This window comes from Abramis brama, assembly GCF_963993115.1.
Source record: "Abramis brama genome assembly, chromosome: 1".
Taxonomy (NCBI): domain Eukaryota; kingdom Metazoa; phylum Chordata; class Actinopteri; order Cypriniformes; family Leuciscidae; genus Abramis; species Abramis brama.
The window spans coordinates 29276155-29297881 of NC_139963.1; the positions used below are offsets into that span (position 1 = coordinate 29276155).

Consider the following 21727-nt stretch of genomic DNA (forward strand, 5'->3'; position numbering starts at 1 on the left):
GTATTTTTCTATTGTATTGTTGACATTTTGGGGGAGAAAAAAAAGTGAAACCGGTTTGGAATGAGTGACATGAGTGCGAGTAAATGATGACAGAATCTTTATTTTTCTGTCTTTAACAATGGCCCTGATTCAATTTTTTCTTAAATGGTGTCTCGCCAGTGTGACACAGGAAGTTTGCTGTGTGGTTTTCCTGTAGACGGATGAGAACTGAGAGCGCTATGTACACCCATATGAGAGCTCACAAGATTATCACTGTTATATAGTCTGTCATTTTGTTACCGTCTCACTTTGAGAGCTTACATAATGTTTAATTTGATAACACACAATAGAAATCAAAACCATCTCTTGGGGTTGTTCTGATGCTAATAGCGCAGGTTCAAACCCCATCATCACCCATCATTTTTATGACATCCTCAATGATCATATGGTTGTCAAACAAACACTAAGGAGTCAGATTAGGAGGTGGAATATTTAGTGTTTCATAAGAGTTAAAATAACAGCCAATGAAATGCTTAGCATGTTTTAGTAAGATACAGAGACACACAAGGACATGAAACACTCCACTGGACAAGACAAATAAACAGACTGGGGGAACATCCACAAACATCAAGCCACATTACAATAAACACCAAAACCACACATACACACAAAACACACATACATATTAGCTTTACAAAAGTAAAGCTAAAATAATATGCCAGACAAAAACATGTCACAAAACTGCACAACGGCGAAAAGGGGCCAAAAAACACTGACGAGGTTAACAGCATGGCCCAGGAAATCAACCTAAAAAGACAGAGAGGATGAGAAGTGATGCATGAGAAAGGATAGAAGACACAATATACTGAGTTAAGAATACAGATCTTCTACATCATCTACCTTTGTACCCGTTCCCATAAATGCCACTAAGCTTGCTTCCATCCTTCTGTCCTATAGAAGAAAGATTGAACATAGTGTAACTAAGCGCACTTTAGATAAACTTGTTGGTTTAACTGAAATCGCTTCAGCACTCACCACCATAGGAACCTTGACCACCATTGCTCAGCGCTGCTGCGTAGCCTGTGCCTAGAAATGATCAGTCATCACACTCGCTATTAGTCAAAGGCTTGTATTTAGTCAATGATATCTGCTAGCCATTAACATGTTAGTGGAGAAATGATCAAGACAAGAAGACAGACAGGTGGTCAGTTATCAGTCCATAACAATTAGTGAATTATTTAATCAGTCAATATGAGATATTTAATGCATATACTACAATTTAAACATTTGGGATATGTAAGATTTTTTCAGGTTTTTGAAAGAAGTCTCTTACGCTCACAAAGGCTGCATTTATTTGATAAAAATACAGTAAAATCAGTAATATTTTCTATTTAAATGTATTGTGAGTCTAATTTATTCCTGTGATGGCAAAACTGAATTTTCAGCATCATTACTCCAGTCTGCAGTGTCACATGTTCCTTCAGAAATCATTCTAATCTGATGATTTGCTGCTCAATTAACATCATTATCAATGTTTTAAAAAATGTTTGTGCGGAAACTGTGATATATTTGTTTCATTATTGGATAAATAGAAAGTTCAAAAGAACTTTATTCATTTACAATAGAAATCTTATGCATCCTTGCTGAATAAAAGTATTAATTTCTTTCAAAACCTTTGAACGGCAGTGTATTAAATGGCTATTAAGTGCATGCTAATTTTCTCTATTTTTCCATTTAAATTACCTTTGCTGTCATCTAACACTCACTTAAAGCTATTATTATAGAAAATCACAAAATGAATATACATTTTCATTTTGAGATGCCTTTTATTTATTCAGGCAAAATGGCACACAGTTTTAATATCGGACATTGATCGGTTATCAGCCATAACAGGAAAGTAATTAGCATAATAGCGATAAATCAATGAATCCCTAGTGGTCAAATAATAATGGACCCATACAAGTAAACAATATTGAGCAATTTTGAGTTACTTTAACTCTCCAAATTATTAATAACGCAATTCTAATGACCACCTAAAGTTTAAGAAACAAATATGCATTATGTTCATGCTTAACATGCAAACAAAAATGCTCATATTCTCACCATATTTGGCGGCTGACTTCCTAACATCAGCGCCCAGACTGAGTTGCTCAGCACCAAAAGGATAACCAGCCTCAACTGCGGGTAAACACATTTACATCTGTATCACAATCAGACAGTCCAGTTCTCTTTCTCTCTTTTTCTTACCAACTTACCGTCAATCCCAGCTCCAATGACTGGTGCGCTGTAAGGGTTCTGGCCTACAGCTCCACCTGTATCAGTAGCAATTTGTTATAAAAGGAAGAGTGACTTAGGTATGAGGGTGAAATATCATAAATATATTTGCTAAAACTCCACAATGTTACCTGCTAAAGGCTCCATTGCTCCACCTGTACCACCTAATAGAGAAAGACCATATTTACTTCCTTTTTTATATATAGTTATCTGATCTTAATGATCATATGTGGTTTATTCATATACTTTATTATCTCCAAATGTCTGTAGAGGAGCACTTCCAGGACTCAAAATGTTAGCTTGAGGTGCTCTTCGGATGGGATAATCATAATATAGAACAAATTAGGAAACTCCAAGGCACTCTCTTTAAGAAAAATTAAAAAGCCTTTATTTTATGGCACAGTTTCCTAAGTTGTTCTATATTACTTTATTATCTTGTTTGAATCATCTTCTTTCTCTTTCCCACAAGGCACTTTCAGGTTCAAGTCAAATCCTCAGGCAAAGCATCAGGAAAGTCGGGATTTGCATGTTTAATTTGAATAACAAACATGTGTGATGCACGTACCCAGACCAGTGTCTGGCCCGAGGGTTGGTATACCTCCATATGTAGTTCCACCATAACCACCAGTCTTGCCTTGAGGGCCAAGTCCAGCTGAGACCACAGGCTGGCCTCCGTAAGGCAAGGATCCGGCAGCTCCAAGCACTCCACCAGCCCCTTTAGACAAATCAGAGGCATGACAGGATCAAACAACCACAACAAATAAGGTATATCTAGACAAAGAAGAACACACATACATTAGCTTGACTGAAAACTGATCATTTGAGCTGGAAAAGATTCAGAATATATATATATATAGCATAAGAGACTTCTTTCAGAAACAGGCCCCAAACTTTTGAATGGTAGTGTAAATAGTGTGTTTAAATTAATTCGTTTGAATTTAATAAATCTAATTTTTGATTAATTGCCAAAGTAAATTCTGGATGCTGAGTCTTCAGTTGTCTTTTTTCTTACCGTACTTTCTAGACTTGGCATCAGTACCCAGGCCGGGGTTCACTATCATCCCTGGACCTCCGAGGGCTCCAGCTCCAAAACCTGCAAGAGCAGACATTGTGAGTTCACTTCTCATGCAGAGGATGCTGCTTCTAGTTAACACTTGCTTTACCATTCCTTTATAAGCTATTGCAGTTCAGATATCCGAGTTACCCAGATTAAGCTTGATGAGGTTATTTTCTGCAATCTTGGGTAAAATAATATTGCGTATAATCACAGGACAGAGTGAATTAAACACTGGATGACGTGTTGACATTATTGTAGGTGTTTTGAATCTCTCTTCAGTGTGAATGCAATGTTGTTGGTTAGACTAACAACCTTCAGCCTTACCAGCTGCACCGTTCAGGCCAATATTATCAGCTAACACTGATGGGTAGACAGGTCCTGTAACATAATTATAATTGTCACTCAATTATAATTATGCCTATATGTTAGGGTGACATTAGGACACCCTTGTAACAATCCAGTCCGACTCACCTCCCCCGTAACCGTCGGCTGTGCCATAAACATCACTGCCATATCCATTGCCTGCTGAGAAAACAATATTCAACTCAACACTCAGTGCTGGAAAACAGTGCTAAAGTGTCAAAGTGACACAGGAAGCACCTTTGTGTTTTCTCAACCACTTTCCAACCAAGATGTTTCGGAAAAAAAAACGAGTGTGAAATTTTGGGTGTTTCTTGCACAAACAAGCATGCACATGTTTCTGCAAGCAACCAAACGCAGAGGTCTTAGAGGGGCACTTTGCCACTAGAGCGGCTCTTGGCTTTGTGCTGAACCAGCAGGCTGCTGATCCGACCACACTCTGGGCTTAATGCATCAGTGCACCAATGTATGATATTACAAATAGATTCACTTGAGTACTAACAGAGACAAGAACAGTTATCAGAAGAAACACCTGGACGTTGTTTAAATTGTCTACATAGGGGGAAAAGACAGAATAGTTGTGTTTTACTACAGTAAATAGTTTAGGGCATTATAGAGTGCATACAAGTTGTCACAAATGGAAGCCTACCAAAACATTTTAAACAGGGGAATTCTGAAATGAAATTCATGAAAGAGTAAAAATGTAAAGGTGACACAAAGTGACATTTTGCCCCAATACAAATGTGGCATGCGCTGTTTACACAATACTATAGAAAACATAAGATAATATTGGACTTTTAGTGTCAATAGGGGTCTGGGGTCTGTAAGATTGTTTAATGTTTTTGAAAAAGTCTCTAATGCTCACCAAGGCTGCATTCATTTGATTTAAAGCAGTAATATTGTGAAATATCACCATTTAAAATAACTCTTTTCCATTGATATATTTTAAAATGTAATTTATTCCTGTGATGGCAAATCTGAATTTTCAGCATCTTCGGTGTCACATGATCCTTCAGAAATCAATCCAATATGATGATTTGATGCTCAAGAAACATTTATTATTATTATCAATGTTGAAAACAGTTGTGCTGCTTAATATTTTTTTTCAGAATACTTGGAAGAATAGAAAGTTCAAAAGAACAGCACTGATTTGAAATAGAAATCTTTTGTAACATAACACATCTTTACAGTCACTTTTGATTATTTTAATGTGTATTTATATAGCAAGCCCTTGTAGCAACTTCCCAGTGTGACAACTAGCCCCGGTCTCCTCTATATAATGAAGAAATACACATTACTTACCAATTTGCTTTCCTGCTCTAACTCCCTGTGGATATCCACCAACCCCAAGACCTGCATCAGCGATAAAGTAAAAAAAACAGCTGTTACCAAAATATGAATATACTATAGCAAATATTTATGATAATGCCTTCTGGGAAAGAAACAATATTTTACAATTTCTACATACCTGCTCCATAACCGTTAGAAAAACCAGCTCCAAGATAGCCAGCAGCACCAAGGCCGTACCCTGTGGACAAAACATGATAACTGTGAAACATATATATATACTTTAATAAAAATCATAGGTGTCACAGAATCCTGTGATCATTCAGGGGCCTGTGGGTCAGAATAATCATGCAAGATACTTCACAGTGTGACTAGTCCATACATATGGCCTGTGGGAGAAAAATAATGCAGCATGCATTGGACACACATCAGCACAGAGGTAGATATGAAGATAAAGGCTCATGTGAAGCATATCAAAAGAAAAGTGAACAGAAAAGAGAACAGCCCCAAGAAATAGATGAGGCATTAGTCCAGCACACACACACACACACACACACAAACCCTTCAGAAGAGCTGTGCCAGAGAAAAGCACTTATTCATAGACCTGCAGCTGCAATGAGTCCATGATGAGGGGTGGATTTTCCAGTCCACAATCACTAACACTCTAATGTGTCATAGGCCATATTTTCCTTTCATTCAATGGCGCTTTGAGTACGGTATTGATTTTAGACTGGGGGAAACACCACCTCATGACATGCATTTAGCCATAAACCGGTGACATTTTAATATGGAAGACGTTTACCATTTTTGGATGGCTTGGTGCCCTGTCTGCTGGGCAAAACTGCTCCTGTATTGTATCACAACAGTGGTTTATCTCAACATTGAGAGTCCAACATAGTTCCTATCATCTATTCAATATCTTTTTTATGCATTGCCTTTCCCTCTCTCTTTACTTTTTAAATGCACATTGTAAATCACATTTATTTACAGGAACTTTTAACCGATTACTACTGAGCTATGCTACTGACTTGCTTTATTGACAAATACAGTGAAGGCTTTACCATTGTTTATAACTCCTTGTCCATTAGACATATCTGGTGCTGGACCATTGCCTAGAGATTACAACAATAGTTACCTACATAAAGTACAGGATCTTCTATTGATCATTTGATCCATAAACATCTACACTACCGTTCAAACGTTTGGGGTCAGGGAAGTTTTACGTTTTTAACTGACCCCTTTTTCAGTAAAGACACATTAATATTATTACACAATATTAACTTTTACCGTATTTTTGTTCAAATGAATGCTTGATATGCCTTGGTAAGCATAAGACTTTTAAAAAATATTAACGGCCCCAAACATTTGAACGTTAGTGTACTAGGAGAAGAATTTGAAACAAAATATTTTAAATGTTCTAAAATCTGATATGCTCTGACTGGCATTAATTCAGGTAAATGCTATAAGCTATAAGCTGATGGAGTGTGTTTACCCTTAATTTGAGCCCTCAGTCCATTGTTCACTCCTGGTCTTGAGGGGAAACCTATGGACCGCAGCTACAGTTACTACCAGTCCAACATAAATCTATAAAACTCCCAAATACTCGAACTTTATCCTAGCTTGAACTGTATACTGACTATGCTATACATATTGGCCATTTACTACAACTATCATATTACTACAGTAATTAATATCATGCAAAAATCAAGCCACACATACATCTGGGATGAGGTTTACCATTGGTTATAGCACCCTGTCCATTAGGGACCCCTCCGTGACCATAACCTAAACATCACAACACCAGTTAACGTTCGCTAACAAGATACTATCAACACAACAGTTGCCAATGATGCAATAGCATAGAGAGATGGTCTGCAGGAGAAAGATCAAAGAAAATCAACACATTTCAAGCCATAGTGAGGTAACAGAGAGTAATATACCACCAAAAAAGTAATTTGTGCTTATTTTCATGGGATAGTATGGTTTTGTGTGACATTAGGGTCATCAGTGCACCATTCACAGTCTTAAATACTGTAAACAAAAATTCAGAACAGCAGATTTAAAAAGCTATAAAAAGCATTAAATTCACGCATGGAAGTACTGAGGTTTACCATTGGCCCTCTCTCCTTGTGACACGAGCTGGCCACCTGTAGGCCCAGCACCTGTGAATACAGACATATCAGCAGGAAGCAATGATTTCAAGGGTTAGAAAGATAAAAAAGCAACATAATGCAAATTGCACTTAGTAGTGTTAACTTGACAATGATCAGAGTTGAAGCAGCATGATTTCTGGTTTTTCAAACACCTATACAAAGTTGCATAGGATATTGATTCTGGATTTGACAAAGATCACTAATGTACAACAGGATATCTCTATTGTATTGTATTGATTTTAGATTGGGGGAAACACCACCTCATGACATGCATTTAGCCATAAACCGGTGACATTTTATATGGAAGACGTTTACCATTTTTGGATGGCTTGGTGCCCTGTCTGCTGGGCAAAACTGCTCCTGTATTGTATCACAACAGTGGTTTATCTCAACATTGAGAGTCCAACATAGTTCCTATCATCTATTCAATTTCTTTTTTATGCACTGCCTTTCCCTCTCTCTTTACTTTTTAAATGCACATTGTAAATCACATTTATTTACAGGAACTTTTAACCGATTACTACTGAGCTATGCTACTGACATGCTTTATTGACAAATACGGTGAAGGCTTTACCATTGTTTATAACTCCTTGTCCATTAGACATATCTGGTGCTGGACCATTGCCTAGAGATTACAACAGTAGTTACCTACATAAAGTACAGGATCTTCTATTGATCATTTGATCCATAAACATCTACACTACCGTTCAAACGTTTGGGGTCAGAGAAGTTTTACGTTTTTAAATTTGTTTGTTTTTTAAGAAACTGAATGCTTTTATTTAGTAAAGACACATTAAATTGATCAGAGAGTGACAGTAAAGACATTTATAGTGTTACGAAACATTTGTATTAAAAAAATGCTTTTTTGAGCTCTCTATTCGTAAAAGAATCTAATAAAAGCAACAAATAACGTTTTCAACGAAAATATTAAGCAGCAAATCTGTTTTCAACATTGATAATAATAATAAATGTTTCTTAAGCATCAAATCATCATTAGAATGATTTCTGAAGGATCATGTGACACTGAAGACTGGAGTAATGATGCTGAAAATTCAGCTTTGCCATCACATTACATTTTAAAATATATTAGCATAGAAAAGTGTTTTAAATTGAAATAATATTTCACAATATTAACTTTTACCGTATTTTTGTTCAAATAAATGCTTGATATGCCTTGGTAAGCATAAGACTTTTAAAACATATCAACGGCCCCAAACATTTGAACGTTAGTGTACTAGGAGAAGAATTCGAAACAAAATATTTTAAATGTTCTAAAATCTGATATGCTCTGACTGGCATTAATTCAGGTAAATGCTATAAGCTATAAGCTGATGGAGTGTGTTTACCCTTAATTTGAGCCCTCAGTCCATTGGTCACTCCTGGTCTTGAGGGGAAACCTATGGACCGCAGCTACAGTTACTACCAGTCCCACATAAATCTATAAAACTCCCAAATACTCGAACTTTATCCTAGCTTGAACTGTATACTGACTATGCTATACATATTTGGCCATTTACTACAACTATCATATTACTACAGTAATTAATATCATGCAAAAATCAAGCCACACATACATCTGGGATGAGGTTTACCATTGGTTATAGCACCCTGTCCATTAGGGACCCCTCCGTGACCATAACCTAAACATCACAACACCAGTTAACGTTCGCTAACAAGATACTATCTACACAACAGTTGCCAATGATGCAATAGCATAGAGAGATGGTCTGCAGGAGAAAAATCAAAGGAAATCAACACATTTCAAGCCATAGTGAGGTAACAGAGAGTAATATACCACCCAAAAAGTAATTTGTGCTTATTTTCATGGGATAGTATGGTTTTGTGTGACATTAGGGTCATCAGTGCACCATTCACAGTCTTAAATACTGTAAACAAAAATTCAGAGCAGATTTAAAAAGCTATAAAAAGCATTAAATTCACGCATGGAAGTACTGAGGTTTACCATTGGCCCTCTCTCCCTGTGACACGAGCTGGCCACCTGTAGGCCCAGCACCTGTGAATACAGACATATCAGCAGGAAGCAATGATTTCAAGGGTTAGAAAGATAAAAAAGCAACATAATGCAAATTGCATTTAGTAGTGTTAACTTGGAAATGATCAGAGCTGAAGCAGCATGATTTCTGGTTTACACCTATACAAAGTTGCATAGGATATTGATTCTGGATTTGACAAAGATCACTAATGTACAACAGGATATCTCTATTGTGTCACAGCCTCGAGACAAGATACAGAACGATGGAATAACACAACAGAAACTCTTGCACATACAGAACAACAACATAGACACAACAATGGCACTGAATGGAACTGTACAATCCTGCTTTCTAGGTCTAATCAACCTTATTTTTGTCATAATAGCAGGCAAAAACAGTATGTTGTGCTGCTTGATGTTGCAAACTGGTATTTGTTATCAATTTAATTGTAACTCTTTACAATAAGGTTTCATTTGTTAACATTATCTACATTAGTTACTAGTTAATTAGCTAATTAGTTAATTAGTTACTTCTACAGCATTTCTTAATCTTAGTTAGCCTAATGTTAATCTCAACATTTACGAATACATTTTTTTTTTTTTACATTATTTAATATGTAATGTACTAACATGAACATTAACGATTTTTATTAACAAACATTAACAAAAGTAATAAATGCATGTTTAGTTTATGTTCGTAAATGCATTAAATAATGTGAATAAACAAGAGTTAATTGTAAAATGATAATAATTTAATTTAATATCATAAAAACACTTTTTTGTGCAAATATTTTTTATAGCTTACTGCACTTTGTAATTCCTAGTTATTCCAGCACCATCCAAGCACTGATGATACGTTGGATTCAATAGTAGAGGTATAAATAAATTGGAAATGGAATTAAACTCGAGGTCGACAGGTGGTATTTATAGTATATAGGGGGCGGGACGCATTAGATTCTAGAGAGCATTTGATTGGACTGAAGATGTGATGAGAAGCTGAAGTCCGCGGTGATGTCATAAAAATCCATGATCATTTCATTTCAATATAAATTATATTAAACTGACTTGAAAAATTGAGTTGAACTTATAAAAAATTTAAATAGCTTAAATTATTGTGATGAGTTATGTTATCATGACTTCTTGATCATATAAATGTTTACAGTGTTTGTTCAGCACTTGTCTTGTCCTATCTGAAACAGTTTTATCCAGAGGGGGAACAAGGACTTACAGGACCTATACATTTTTGTTGTTGTTGATGAGCAAGTGAGAACACTATATTTGTGTGTGTGTGTGTGTGTGTGTGTGTGTTTTGTATGGGAAGCATTTGATTCAGGCCTGTAATACCTGCCGATTCAAACATCCTCCAATTGTTTTTGCATAGGCAAAATAACATTCCCTCTGCAGGCTGGACAACAAAACTGAACTTTAAAACTGAAACCTGAACCTGAGAATCTAGATCAGAGGTCTTCTACCCTGCTCCTGGAGACCCACTGTCCTGCAAAGTTTATTTCCAACACACCTGCCTGTTATTTTCAGTCGCGGTCCTTGATTAGCTGGTTCAGGTGTGTTTGATTGTTTGGAGCTAAACTCTGCAGGACAGTTTGTTTCCAGGAGCAGGGTTGAAGACCTCTGATGATGATGATGATGAGTCCTTTTTATGCTCTATCACTTTCTAAACCTTCAAAAATAGCAGCACAGAGAAACAGTGGAGTCAGGCCCAAACGTCAACAACACAAGCCAAGAAATGCTTAAATGAGCATGAAGGGACAATAAAACAATATGACTGAAGACAAATCTCCTTATTACAAATCAGAATATCAAGATTTAATATCTTAAATTAAGCAAATGCATCTTGTACTGGAAAACATAACAAAAATACTGAGGAAGAAAATAATTTCTTGCGGTGTATATGTAGGCCTACCTTATTTTATCTCTTCTGTTTCAGATAAAATTGTTCTAAATCATTTCTCATATTTACTCTCATGAGATTATCAGTTTAGTGTATAGATGTATGAATGTGAATTTTGATGTTCTGTGAACAGCAATTATCCCTAAAAAAATGCAAGAAGAATGAATCAGGAACTCTGGAGAAGATTGGCAGGTTTACCCAGTTTTGATGGCTCTGAGCCTTTCCTTTTGGGTGTGCCAACTGCTACACCACATCCTGAAGATAACAAAATCAGTTTCACAGCTTTGAAACATCTAATCTGGAAGGGGATGAGCCTTTTTGTTATCTAGCTACTGTAAAAGCATGTACATTATAACACTGATTAATGGTCAGCTAGAACAGAGAAAAGCGAACAATTCACCATTGGCTCTCACACCTTGCCCAGCAGAAACACCTGTCATATCATAAAAATCTGAATACGCTTTGAATCAACCCAGAATGCTAATTACAGATGCTATTGCTAAGCACACACAAGATTACTGCAATTAAACAACAAACAAAGAAAGTGTCTTAAATATTCCAGCAATACTTGTCATAGCAACGTTTTCTTAGGGTAAACATTTAAACATTTAGATTGTGCACACATAACACTTATAAACCGAGTGCACCCATGGCAAATACGATGTGCATAAAGAAACAACCATCCACAACCACCTATGGTCTACCTGATAGCGAATATGCAAATTATCTCACTAGCACATCCACAACATTAAATCATGTGACCAGCGTCACTTTTTCCAAAGTACTAAAATGACTGTTGAGAGGTTGGGGCATGCATGCAAGCATATAGTAAAACTATGATAAAAGTATATAAATGATTCTGAAAACAATTAATTGTAAAACGCAATGCAAATTAATCACATCTGAAGTTTTACCGGGTTGCAGCGCACATCAGTGGCACATAAAGGTACTGCAGTCAACAACTGAAGAAACCAGTTGTTTCCCCCCCCCCCCGGAATAGCTTTGTTATGAAATGCCACAAGGGTTCAAATAAACAAAAATTTGCTGCACCTAAATTAGTCCCATTACTGGAGAAATCTGAAATAAAGAAAATATTATTTGAACAAAAAGATCCAACCGCTTCCTGAAATAAAGTGGATAAAGCTGGCCAGTTGCTGTAGCAGCCTCAGTAAATGACGAAACATTGTTCAGACACCTGAGAAACATTGTTCAGACACAAACATTTTCATAATGCTTCAACAGGGAGAGTTTACATACCGCGTCCAGCGCCGGGGTATCCTCCTGCACCGTAACCTGGCAACAAGACAAGAGAGATGTCAAGGTTACAGAAAGAAGAAATAAACACCTGTTTAGTGGAAGCTGACGCATAAACTCCCACTCCCACACGACTTCATCAAAAATATGACACCTAATCGTGGCAAATGAACAGCATATATCACTAAGTGTGAAAGATTTTAATCAAAATGCAAGGTTAAATTGTGATTGATTGGTTAGATCAGATCCAATCTGCTACACAACGTTGGGTCGGACAATGATGGCATTAAACTGAAATGTGTCATATAATGTTTATTGATTTTTTGGGATGTTATGGTGCGCACACTCACCAAGCTGTGCTCCATAACCATTACTGGTATAACCTAGGAATATGAAATATGAAATATGAAATTTAAATATGTCAAAATCAAACAGGAAATAAGTGTGCTGCAAGAGTAATTATGTATCCTGAATGCAAAGCAAATGAGCAGCTCTCACCTCTTCCTCCAAGCTTCCCTGCTGGATAACCCAAGGCTGCTCCCAGCCCGTTGCCTTGGCCATACCCTGTTCCGAGTCCCAGTCCGGCAGCTCCAAGGCCAGTTCCAAGGCCGGTTCCCTGTCCGTTTCCAAATCCATTTCCAAGGTTTGCGGCTAAGACCAAAATAGTAGGACCATGGTGATGAATGCAAGAATAAGAAATCCATCAGATGTAAAATGTATGGTTATTCAGGAATGACAGTTTTACCTCCACCATAACCGAGTGTTCCATATCCTTGTTTCAGGCCTCCTCTGATCGGAGTGGGTCTGTATGCTGCCCCTAACAGATACCATAATCATTACACATACTACACACACAATGAGCCCATATGCACGTAATAACCCAGACTATTGCACACAAACATGCTTGCATGCATTTTACACTATCGTTCAAAAGTTTGGGGTCAGTACGATTAAGAGACTTCTTTCAAAATGTTCAAAAATCTTACCAACCCCAAACTTTTGAAAGGTATGTGTGCACAAAATGAAAGAGAAGAGTGTAGATGAATTCACCTCCAAGATAACGGCCAGCTGTTTGGGGCGAAAAAAACGTATGTTTGCTTTTGGACAGAATCCAAAAGACTGACAATCACAGTTTATAAATAAACACCCTAGTAAACTGTCTCATTGGCTCTCCTTTTCCAAATCAGTTCTGTGTATTTTGGCATGTTTTTACTCAAATGTTAATAATAAACCTTTATTGATTTATTGATTGTTCTTCTCATTTTCATCTCAGCTTGATCAGAGGTTGATGGACTCACCACCTGTCTTTCCCTGCCTGCCCGCCCCATAGCCACGGGCTCCGAGAATTCCAGCCACTGGACATAGGAGAGTACAGAAATGAAAGAAAGTAAGATAAGATAACCGTTGTACTGACAGAAGCAAATTGCTAATTGGATTCAACAGCATCCATCAGATTCAGGCAGACAGACTTACCTCCGGTCTTTGCACCGATACCGGGACCTACAAAGAAGTGAGGATTGGTAATGAAACTCATTATCTGATGTAATGCTCTGACTTCTAACCCTCTGTAATATACCACAGATACACCACATCTATACAGAAATGAAAAACTGCAATATACCTCGACTTGCCAATCTTCCCAGGGCTCCTGTCTGTGGCCTAACTCCTGTGGGGAATAAAAACTGTGTAAATGCATTGAGCCTAAAAGATAGAAATAAAGAATAACCATAGAATACCATATTTTTTGGACATTTACCATGTTTTCTGGCAAACCTTTGAGTACTAGGTAAATACATATTTGTGGCACATGAATAAGATATCAATGTGTCGACGTATTACAATCTGATAACATTATATCATCATAATATGCTTTTTAAAGGCAGGGGTCATGAAGGTCATAAAGCAGTGGCAGGTCTAAAAAAAAAAGGTGGTCAAATAGATTTAGGCATTTCCTGATGCGCATGTTATGTGTGTAGAGTACAAAGCTTGACTCTTTTTGTCTTCTCTTTGAGACTCCTGTTTGATTTCTTAGAATCGGCCTATAAAACTTCCACGGTTGAGAAACGGTGCCATCTAATAAGAGATTAGCAGTGCAAATTTCCACCCTCTCCACATCTTTGGAACAGGCCTCCATTGATGCTCAAACACAATAGGACAAAGTGTACTGACTGTATGGGTCGTATAAAGTCAGCTCTGACAGGAGGTCGACAAATTTTGACCACCGCTGTCATCTGTAGGTCCAAGGTTTTGATCTTCAGGCATGAAATACGAGCATTCAAGCTGCGGTCAGGTTTATGGAGGCTGTAGCGGATACTGCAAACTTTTTTTTCTCTATTTATCAGAGCTTTCAGACATTTAACATACAGTCGTTGTGTGCATTTTATGCCGTCATTTTCAATGCCGTCATTTTCACCTTTTAGTCTGAGGAACAAACAGGACTGTTGGCTAAACATTTGATGACATAATACCATCATCTGAATAAATAAGCTTTCCACTGATGTATGGTTTGTTAGGATAGGACAATATTTGGCCGAGATACAACTTTTTTGAAAATCTGGAATCTGAGGGTGCAAAAAAATCGAAACATTGAGAAAATCATCTTTAAAGTTGTCCATTTACATTCGCGATTGTGCTGCATTCACTCACAAAAATAAATGTTTTATATATTTACAGTAGGAAATTTACTAATTATCTTCATGGAACATGATCTTTACTTAATATCCTAATGATTTTTGGCATAAAAGAAAAATCGATAATTTTGACCCATACAATGTATTGTTGGCTATTGCCACAAATATACCCGTGCGACTTATGACTGGTTTTGTGATCCAGGGTCACACATAACCAGTCTCATGCTGACTGAGATAACAGTGTAGTGTCCTACTAAGAGTGGCCCAGACTAAATACATATATATATATATTGTCTTTCAAGTATTGATATATACCATTTGATAGTATATTCCAAGTGCAAACAAGTAGAAAGATCTGTCACACTCTTTTGATATGTCAAACAGCTACTTTTCTCATTGTTTGGGTATTTCCAAGAAAAGCAGCACAAGCACTTAATTCACAAGGACTGAATCACCAGACCTCAGTGAAGTGTTTTCATGTCATCAGTCATCAAAGGACTGGCAATATTATATGGGGAAAAGGATTGACCTAACCCTTTCTAAACCTAAAATTTGTATGTTTAGATAATCAAATATAGTGCATATAGTAGTAGTATATGCAAAACTTTTACATGATGTTTAAATTAAATCATGTTAAATTTTCAAAACCCCAAATTTTCATAGTTTTATAATATAACTTTGACTTTGAGTATTATGTGTTTAAATATGTTTTTAGCACACAGTAAATCTAAATAAAAAAGTCCAGTCCATATGGGCTAGATGTGGTTAAAAAAGGTTAGTGTTACTTTTGTTCAGCGATCAGTTATCCTGCATTGCGACAAAATATAGAGTGACATTAGTGGGTGAGACATGTATACAAAAGGGTGTTAAAATGTAATTGCAATTTTGAATTATGTAGTATAGAATATATATATATATATATATATATATATATATGAAGAGTTCAGATGCAAAAGCCTCTAAGTGCCATCTGAAATTTTCTTCTAGAATGATAATTTTTATCAAGCTCATATATTTAAGTTCAGCAATTTCACTTAAATGACAATGAAAATAACCTATTAATTGTAATTTAAGTGAAATTACTGAACTTAAATATACAAGCTTGATAAAAATGATCATTCTAGAAGAAAATTTCAGATGGCACTTAGAGGCTTTTGCATCTGAACTCTTCATATATATATATATATATATATAGTAATTCCTTGTTTCTTTTGATTTGATTTTAATAGACATTTTCATGCATATTTACATTTAATTACCAAACTGTCAGTTTGTCCAGACTGTCAGACATTCAAAGTGATTTTCAGAGAGCAAAAGCATTGAACAAAGGTCTCTCCACTTAATGACACATATATATATATTCACGTATTGCTCTGCTATACAGTGCCAGTATCAGCAACCAAAACCACACATCATATTTGAAGCCAATTAAGGGCCTCCCTCAAATGCACAATAGAGGACTTCAGTACATGAGTCAGCCCAGGAATTATAACCATACAACCTCTGTGTTACCAGACCGATTCTTTTCCATTATAAGTAGTCCCATTTCAAATGAATCTGGTTTCATTTTCAGTCATAATTACAATGATTTGACCCCATGTGTGCTCAAATATCATTACAAACCACTACACTTCTTTCTCCTCACTCCTGCATTCACAAATTCTCCTTGTTTCTCTATCCTTCCACCCACCCTCAAGCCTCTTCAACAAGACCTTCTTACCTAGTTGTATGGTGTTCTGTACCAGCCACAGGACCAGTGAGGTCTGCAGGAGTGCCCGGACCAGCATGTTGGCAGACAGACAGACAGACTTGGCGACAGCGGACAGTCAGAAATGCACACAGGTGAAGTGAGAGTCAAGCAGCCTTAGTTGAAAGCAGCACCACTGGCCAATCTGCCCGCCTGGCCTTTATTTATTCTCTGGAAACCCTTGTCTTTCCTCTGACCAGCCCTGCCCTCTGCTGTGCTATTGGGCACCCCTGACCAAATGGCCTGCCCTTTCTCCCTTTCTTTCACTCCTCGTCCCATTCTACCTCTTTTCCTCATGCTCTACCAAGCCTGAAGAAGACAGCCAGCTTCATCCAGATGTTTATTGTGATATACCCCTATAGATGGCGCCTATGGTGGTCACATATTTTCTAAGGTTAAACTTTATTTCAATGGCCCACTTTACACATTTTACTAATTAGTAACTTTGCAACTACATATCAACTAACTCTCATTAAAGTGTTAGTAGACTATTGAGTTAGAGGGGTATTAGGGTTCAGGTTAGTAGAATAAGTTGACATGTAGTTATTTTAAGTTACTTATAGTCAGTAGAATGTCTGTTGAGGGACCATCAAAATAAAGTGTTAGCAGATATCAAGCAGACAGTCTAGTAATAAATGAGAGTTAGTTGACATGTAGTTGCAAAGTTACTTATAGTCAACGCATTCTCATACCCAAATCGTCACTTTCTCGTCACTTTCTGACATTCGTCAATATCCGACGCACAAAGCACCCTTTAGCGCCCATATGAGACGCATAACCCTACCACAGACCTAAACCTACCCATAACCGAAGCGTCTCATATGGACGCTAAAGGGTGCTTTGTGCGTCAGATATTGACGAATGTCAGAAAGTGACGAGAAAGTGACGATTTGGGTATGAGAATGTGTTGTTATAGTTGTGTCTAAAGTGGACCATTGAAATAAAGTGTTACAATTTCCTAATATTGACCATCATCCATGGCAAGGATGTGTATCAGCCATCTTATGTCTTCATGATCAATTGTATTGAAAATTACTTCAAGGACTTCAATATTACAGTATTACTGTTTTTAGGCTGATTGTTTTGTTGTAGTGGGCTTTTTTTCTTAGCGAAAGTTAAGATAATATAGCCTACTATATAATATAATATACAGGTAATATTATAAAATAGTTAAACTAAAACAATATAATATGTCCACATATTTATTTGTATGAAGAAAGGGATAATGTACAGTCGGTCGGTCATTATTGAAAAATATGTAATGTAATTTTATGAAACAATATCACAATAATGCATAACACAGCAGATCACATAAATGATTCTTATTACTATTTTAAAAAAGTATTGTTAATACCATTATTAACAGAATATTAAATTCTCAATGCAATCTGAACAAAGTGATTTATTGCACAGTGAAACATCTTTCACACAGGTCCACACATTACTACAGATATCTCTAAACAGAGCTACTAATTTACTTATTGATGTCTGTATGAGGGCTGAGCATTGAATCAAACGATTACTTTAGGTCAGTCTGCTTAAACACATGGCCTGACATTCAAGACAGGGCTCCACCTCGCTCACACTGAAAATCAAGTGGCATGATTTATAGCAGTAAAAACACCATATGAGTCACTGCAGTTGTAACTCCTGTTGGCAAAGATTCAGAAAAAAATAGGCTTTCATACTGTTCTGTTTTCTAAGCAGGCATTTGTCTAATGAGTTAGTCTAAATTATTAGCAGTCCGTGTCCTGTGATGAAAACAGCCCAATGGAGGAAGGACAGGGACTCTGTTGTGGATAAGGTTAAAAGGTTTACCTCGAGTCCAGACAGGTCTGCCTGCTAGTTTTCTGTAAATTTGTGCGACTTTGTTTTAATTACAAACCGTGTAAATATCCTGCTAGTGAAGCTTTGTAAATATGTCAGGGGAATAATACGAACCAGTGTAGGATGTGGAGATGCCGAGTTCCACATTAAGCATTTATAAAAGTTTGTTTTTCACGGGAGGACAGTCACTGGCAGAGACTCAGTCCAGTGAAGTCATATTTGAACAGCAATTTAAGGCCTCCACCATAACATCATCAGCAGTTTATTTCGACTTTTGACGTTTTCTGTCTGCATTCGTTCTTTTACGCCTTTTTGTTTTCAAAAGGCATGAAGAACCATCTTGCACTGAACATAGAACATGCTCTGAGTAAAACACTAGCCAGGTTCACACTTTCCACTCACCCTTTTCGCTGAACAATCTATCTGTTTTATAATCTTTAGCAGTAAACACAGACACCCATCAGACAGAATGCACACATAAACAGGTGTAGAACTAGACTAATGGCTTTTTCACCATCCATCCATCCATCCATCTCCAATCTTACACCTGTTTATGTGAGTGCCCTGTCTGGTCGTCTATGTGTTTGTGCTGACTTCGTACTATACGAAAAGTGTGATGAATGATGAATATGCTCATTAAGCTCTCAATATGTTTGTTTGGACAATATTAACTTGGCTTTCACTCTGGAAAATACTTTCATGCAGTTAATTTTGTACAGTTATATTCTTCTCTTTCACTTTAATAACTGACATTTAATATTGTTCATTATTTATTTATGGGCTTTTTTAAATAGATTTAGACAGCAGTCCTGACACGATCGAAGGCCAAAATCCCAAAATGCATAGCGCTGAGCTCAGCATTTTTTTTTAATATAAAATAATAATTCCAAAATGATGGATAAAGCAATGGAAATATTAGAAATATGTTACATTTTTAAATGGAATTAATTTAATACTGAACAATATTAATTAAAAAAGATAAATAATTAAAAACCAAACATTTTTACAACTTACTAAAGGGGTAATTTACCCCAAAATTATAATCCTTTCATTATTTACTCATTCTGTCACTTATTTACTCTGACTTTCTTTGTTTTGTGGAACATAAAAGAAAATGTTTTAAAGAATGTTGGTTGCCAAACAGCTTTTGGTTTAAAAAAATAAAACATTCTTCAAAATATATTTCTTTGTGTTCTGCAGAAAGAAAGAAATGCATATAAATTTGGAGGGACATGCATGAGGGTGAGTAAATAATAACAAAATGTTAATTTTTTTGGTTGGATTATACCTTTAAATATTGTGTCATTCCACTCACATTGCCTGTAGACACTAGGGCTGCTGAAATTGCATACTTCCCTACTATATAGTAGGCAAAAAAACAGTATGTGACAAAAGTAGGCTAGTTTGTCTGAATTCACTGTAGTCATAAAAGAGTAGGCAAAAAGTAAACGGATGACCTTCTTATACGGCGAGATTATGAAGTGTGCATTTGATGGACACTTTACTATCCCATGAGGCCATGGGAGAGGATTTGTGAATGACCGTGAAGTAACTGACGCTGGTAGGTCACATGATAATGACAACATGGCGAATGTAGTATGTCCAGATTACATTCATACTACACACATGCATCCTATATAGAACGTACTTCTTTAGCAGTCGTTAAGTAATTACTTATTCAAAATAATGACCTACTCAAGAGAGTATGCGATTTCGGACGCAGCCTAGATTTAAAAAAAATAAAGCGCTAATGAGCTGCAAGCTTGTGCTCAACCAGTGTGCCATGTGTCATGTTTATTCAACAGATTTCATTGTAGTCAGTGCAAAAACTAAAACGTTCAGCTGATCATGATGAAACAACTGTTATGTTGTTAAAGTTACAAACAAAGGAAGATTCAAATGGAGTTACAGAGATTATAGTACACAACCCTAATTATAGATATAGAGAGAGACAGGCCTGATGTTGCTGGGAATCTTTGGGCTCTATTGTCCACTTAAACGGACACCCAGACACTAACCACAAGCCACCCAGAAGTTTGGAACACATACTATACCACAGGATAATACCTGATAGCTGGTGTCAGACCCATTAATAAGCAAATTTACCATTTTTAAATATACCTCACACACAGTTTGAGGCCCGCAGGAGTTTGACAGTGTGCCACCACCACAGAAGAGGTGAAGATAAATAATCACTGACAGATTCATTCTCTGTAAAAGCTTTCGCATGTATTTGTAAGAATGTGTGTTTTGGTGTAAATGACAACGCTTTCGTGTGTTTATCACTTTTACTGCACTGCAACAGTCTTCCATGCTCATGTTGCATAACACACTTTTGCAGTGTAACTCTACACACACCTAGTATTTCTGTGGCACAGCGCTCCATGTTTTTAGCCTACAGGTATGGCAGTCACTCTGCCTGCACCTGTGATGGTGGTGCTGTTAGCGTTTCGCTCCACAGAGTGTAGCATAAACGGTGGGAACACACACAGAACCACAGAAACATGGTGGAGTTTTTTTTACACTTTGTCCCTCATATCAACTTAGTTATACTTGTTTGTCAAATTATATGGTAAAATTGAGTTTATCTGAAGTTTAGGGCCCAATGAAGCCATGTTTTTAGACATTGTTTTATAAAAAAAATAAAAAAAATGTTTTTTAATTTGCTATCACTGGAATATACTATTCAGACTATTGATTTTTTTGATGGTGTACAGTTCAAAAAGAAATTTGCAGTAAATACAGAATGGTAAATAGAATGACCAACAGACAGATATAGATAGATAGATAGATAGATAGATAGATAGATAGATAGATATATAGATAGATAGATAGATAGATAGATAGATAGATAGATAGATAGATAGATATATAGATAGATAGATAGATAGATAGATAGATAGATAGATAGATAGATAGATAGATAGATATGGCTGACTGACAGATCGATAGAATGATAGAGCAATAGACAATGACTGACTGATAGATAGATAGATAGATAGATAGATAGATAGATAGATAGATAGATAGATAGATAGATAGATAGATAGATAGATAGATAGATAGATAGATATGGCTGACTGACAGATCGATAGAATGATAGAGCAATAGACAATGACTGACTGACAGATAGATAGATAGATAGATAGATAGATAGATAGATAGATAGATAGATAGATAGATAGATAGATAGATAGATATGGCTGACTGACAGATCGATAGAATGATAGAGCAATAGACAATGACTGACTGATAGA

The 21727-nt window shown here is 36.5% G+C and overlaps 1 protein-coding gene across 9 annotated transcripts; it reads right to left on the reverse strand.

Moving 5' to 3' along the window:
- Window positions 1-455: 455 nt before the first annotated feature.
- Window positions 456-16765, reverse strand: LOC311084716 (uncharacterized protein). 9 transcript variants are annotated; one of them, XM_084116935.1, is made up of 31 exons: window positions 16617-16765; window positions 13888-13932; window positions 13740-13766; window positions 13565-13621; window positions 13317-13334; window positions 13012-13083; window positions 12765-12917; window positions 12617-12649; window positions 12270-12305; window positions 9074-9124; window positions 8703-8750; window positions 8457-8507; window positions 7685-7735; window positions 7426-7470; window positions 7069-7119; window positions 6695-6742; window positions 6450-6500; window positions 6019-6069; window positions 5760-5804; window positions 5139-5198; window positions 4973-5023; window positions 3782-3835; window positions 3635-3688; window positions 3266-3346; window positions 2819-2968; window positions 2385-2417; window positions 2235-2291; window positions 2083-2157; window positions 1015-1065; window positions 880-930; window positions 456-786 (listed from the first exon to the last, which is right to left on the reverse strand). In XM_084116935.1, the coding sequence occupies exons 1-31, from the start codon at window positions 16681-16683 to the stop codon at window positions 782-784; spliced, it is 1722 nt and encodes a 573-aa protein (XP_083973061.1). In that variant the 5' UTR covers window positions 16684-16765; the 3' UTR covers window positions 456-781. The 9 variants fall into 9 exon arrangements, with proteins under 9 accessions (XP_083973061.1, XP_083973063.1, XP_083973059.1 ...); XM_084116937.1 differs by having other exon boundaries at window positions 2852-2968; window positions 3782-3832; window positions 6677-6742; XM_084116933.1 differs by having other exon boundaries at window positions 3782-3832; window positions 6677-6742.
- Window positions 16766-21727: the final 4962 nt, after the last annotated feature.

Coding starts and splice junctions, on each gene's coding strand:
- LOC311084716 (XM_084116932.1), bottom strand. CDS start 16,683: ATGCTGGTCCGGGCACTCCTGCAGACCTCACTGGTCCTGTGGCTGGTA. Junction 12,650..12,764: donor AGGGAAGCTTGGAGGAAGAG/GTGAGAGCTGCT, acceptor TCATATTCCTAG/GTTATACCAGTAATGGTTAT. Junction 1,066..2,082: donor GAAGTCAGCCGCCAAATATG/GTGAGAATATGA, acceptor GATCATTTCTAG/GCACAGGCTACGCAGCAGCG.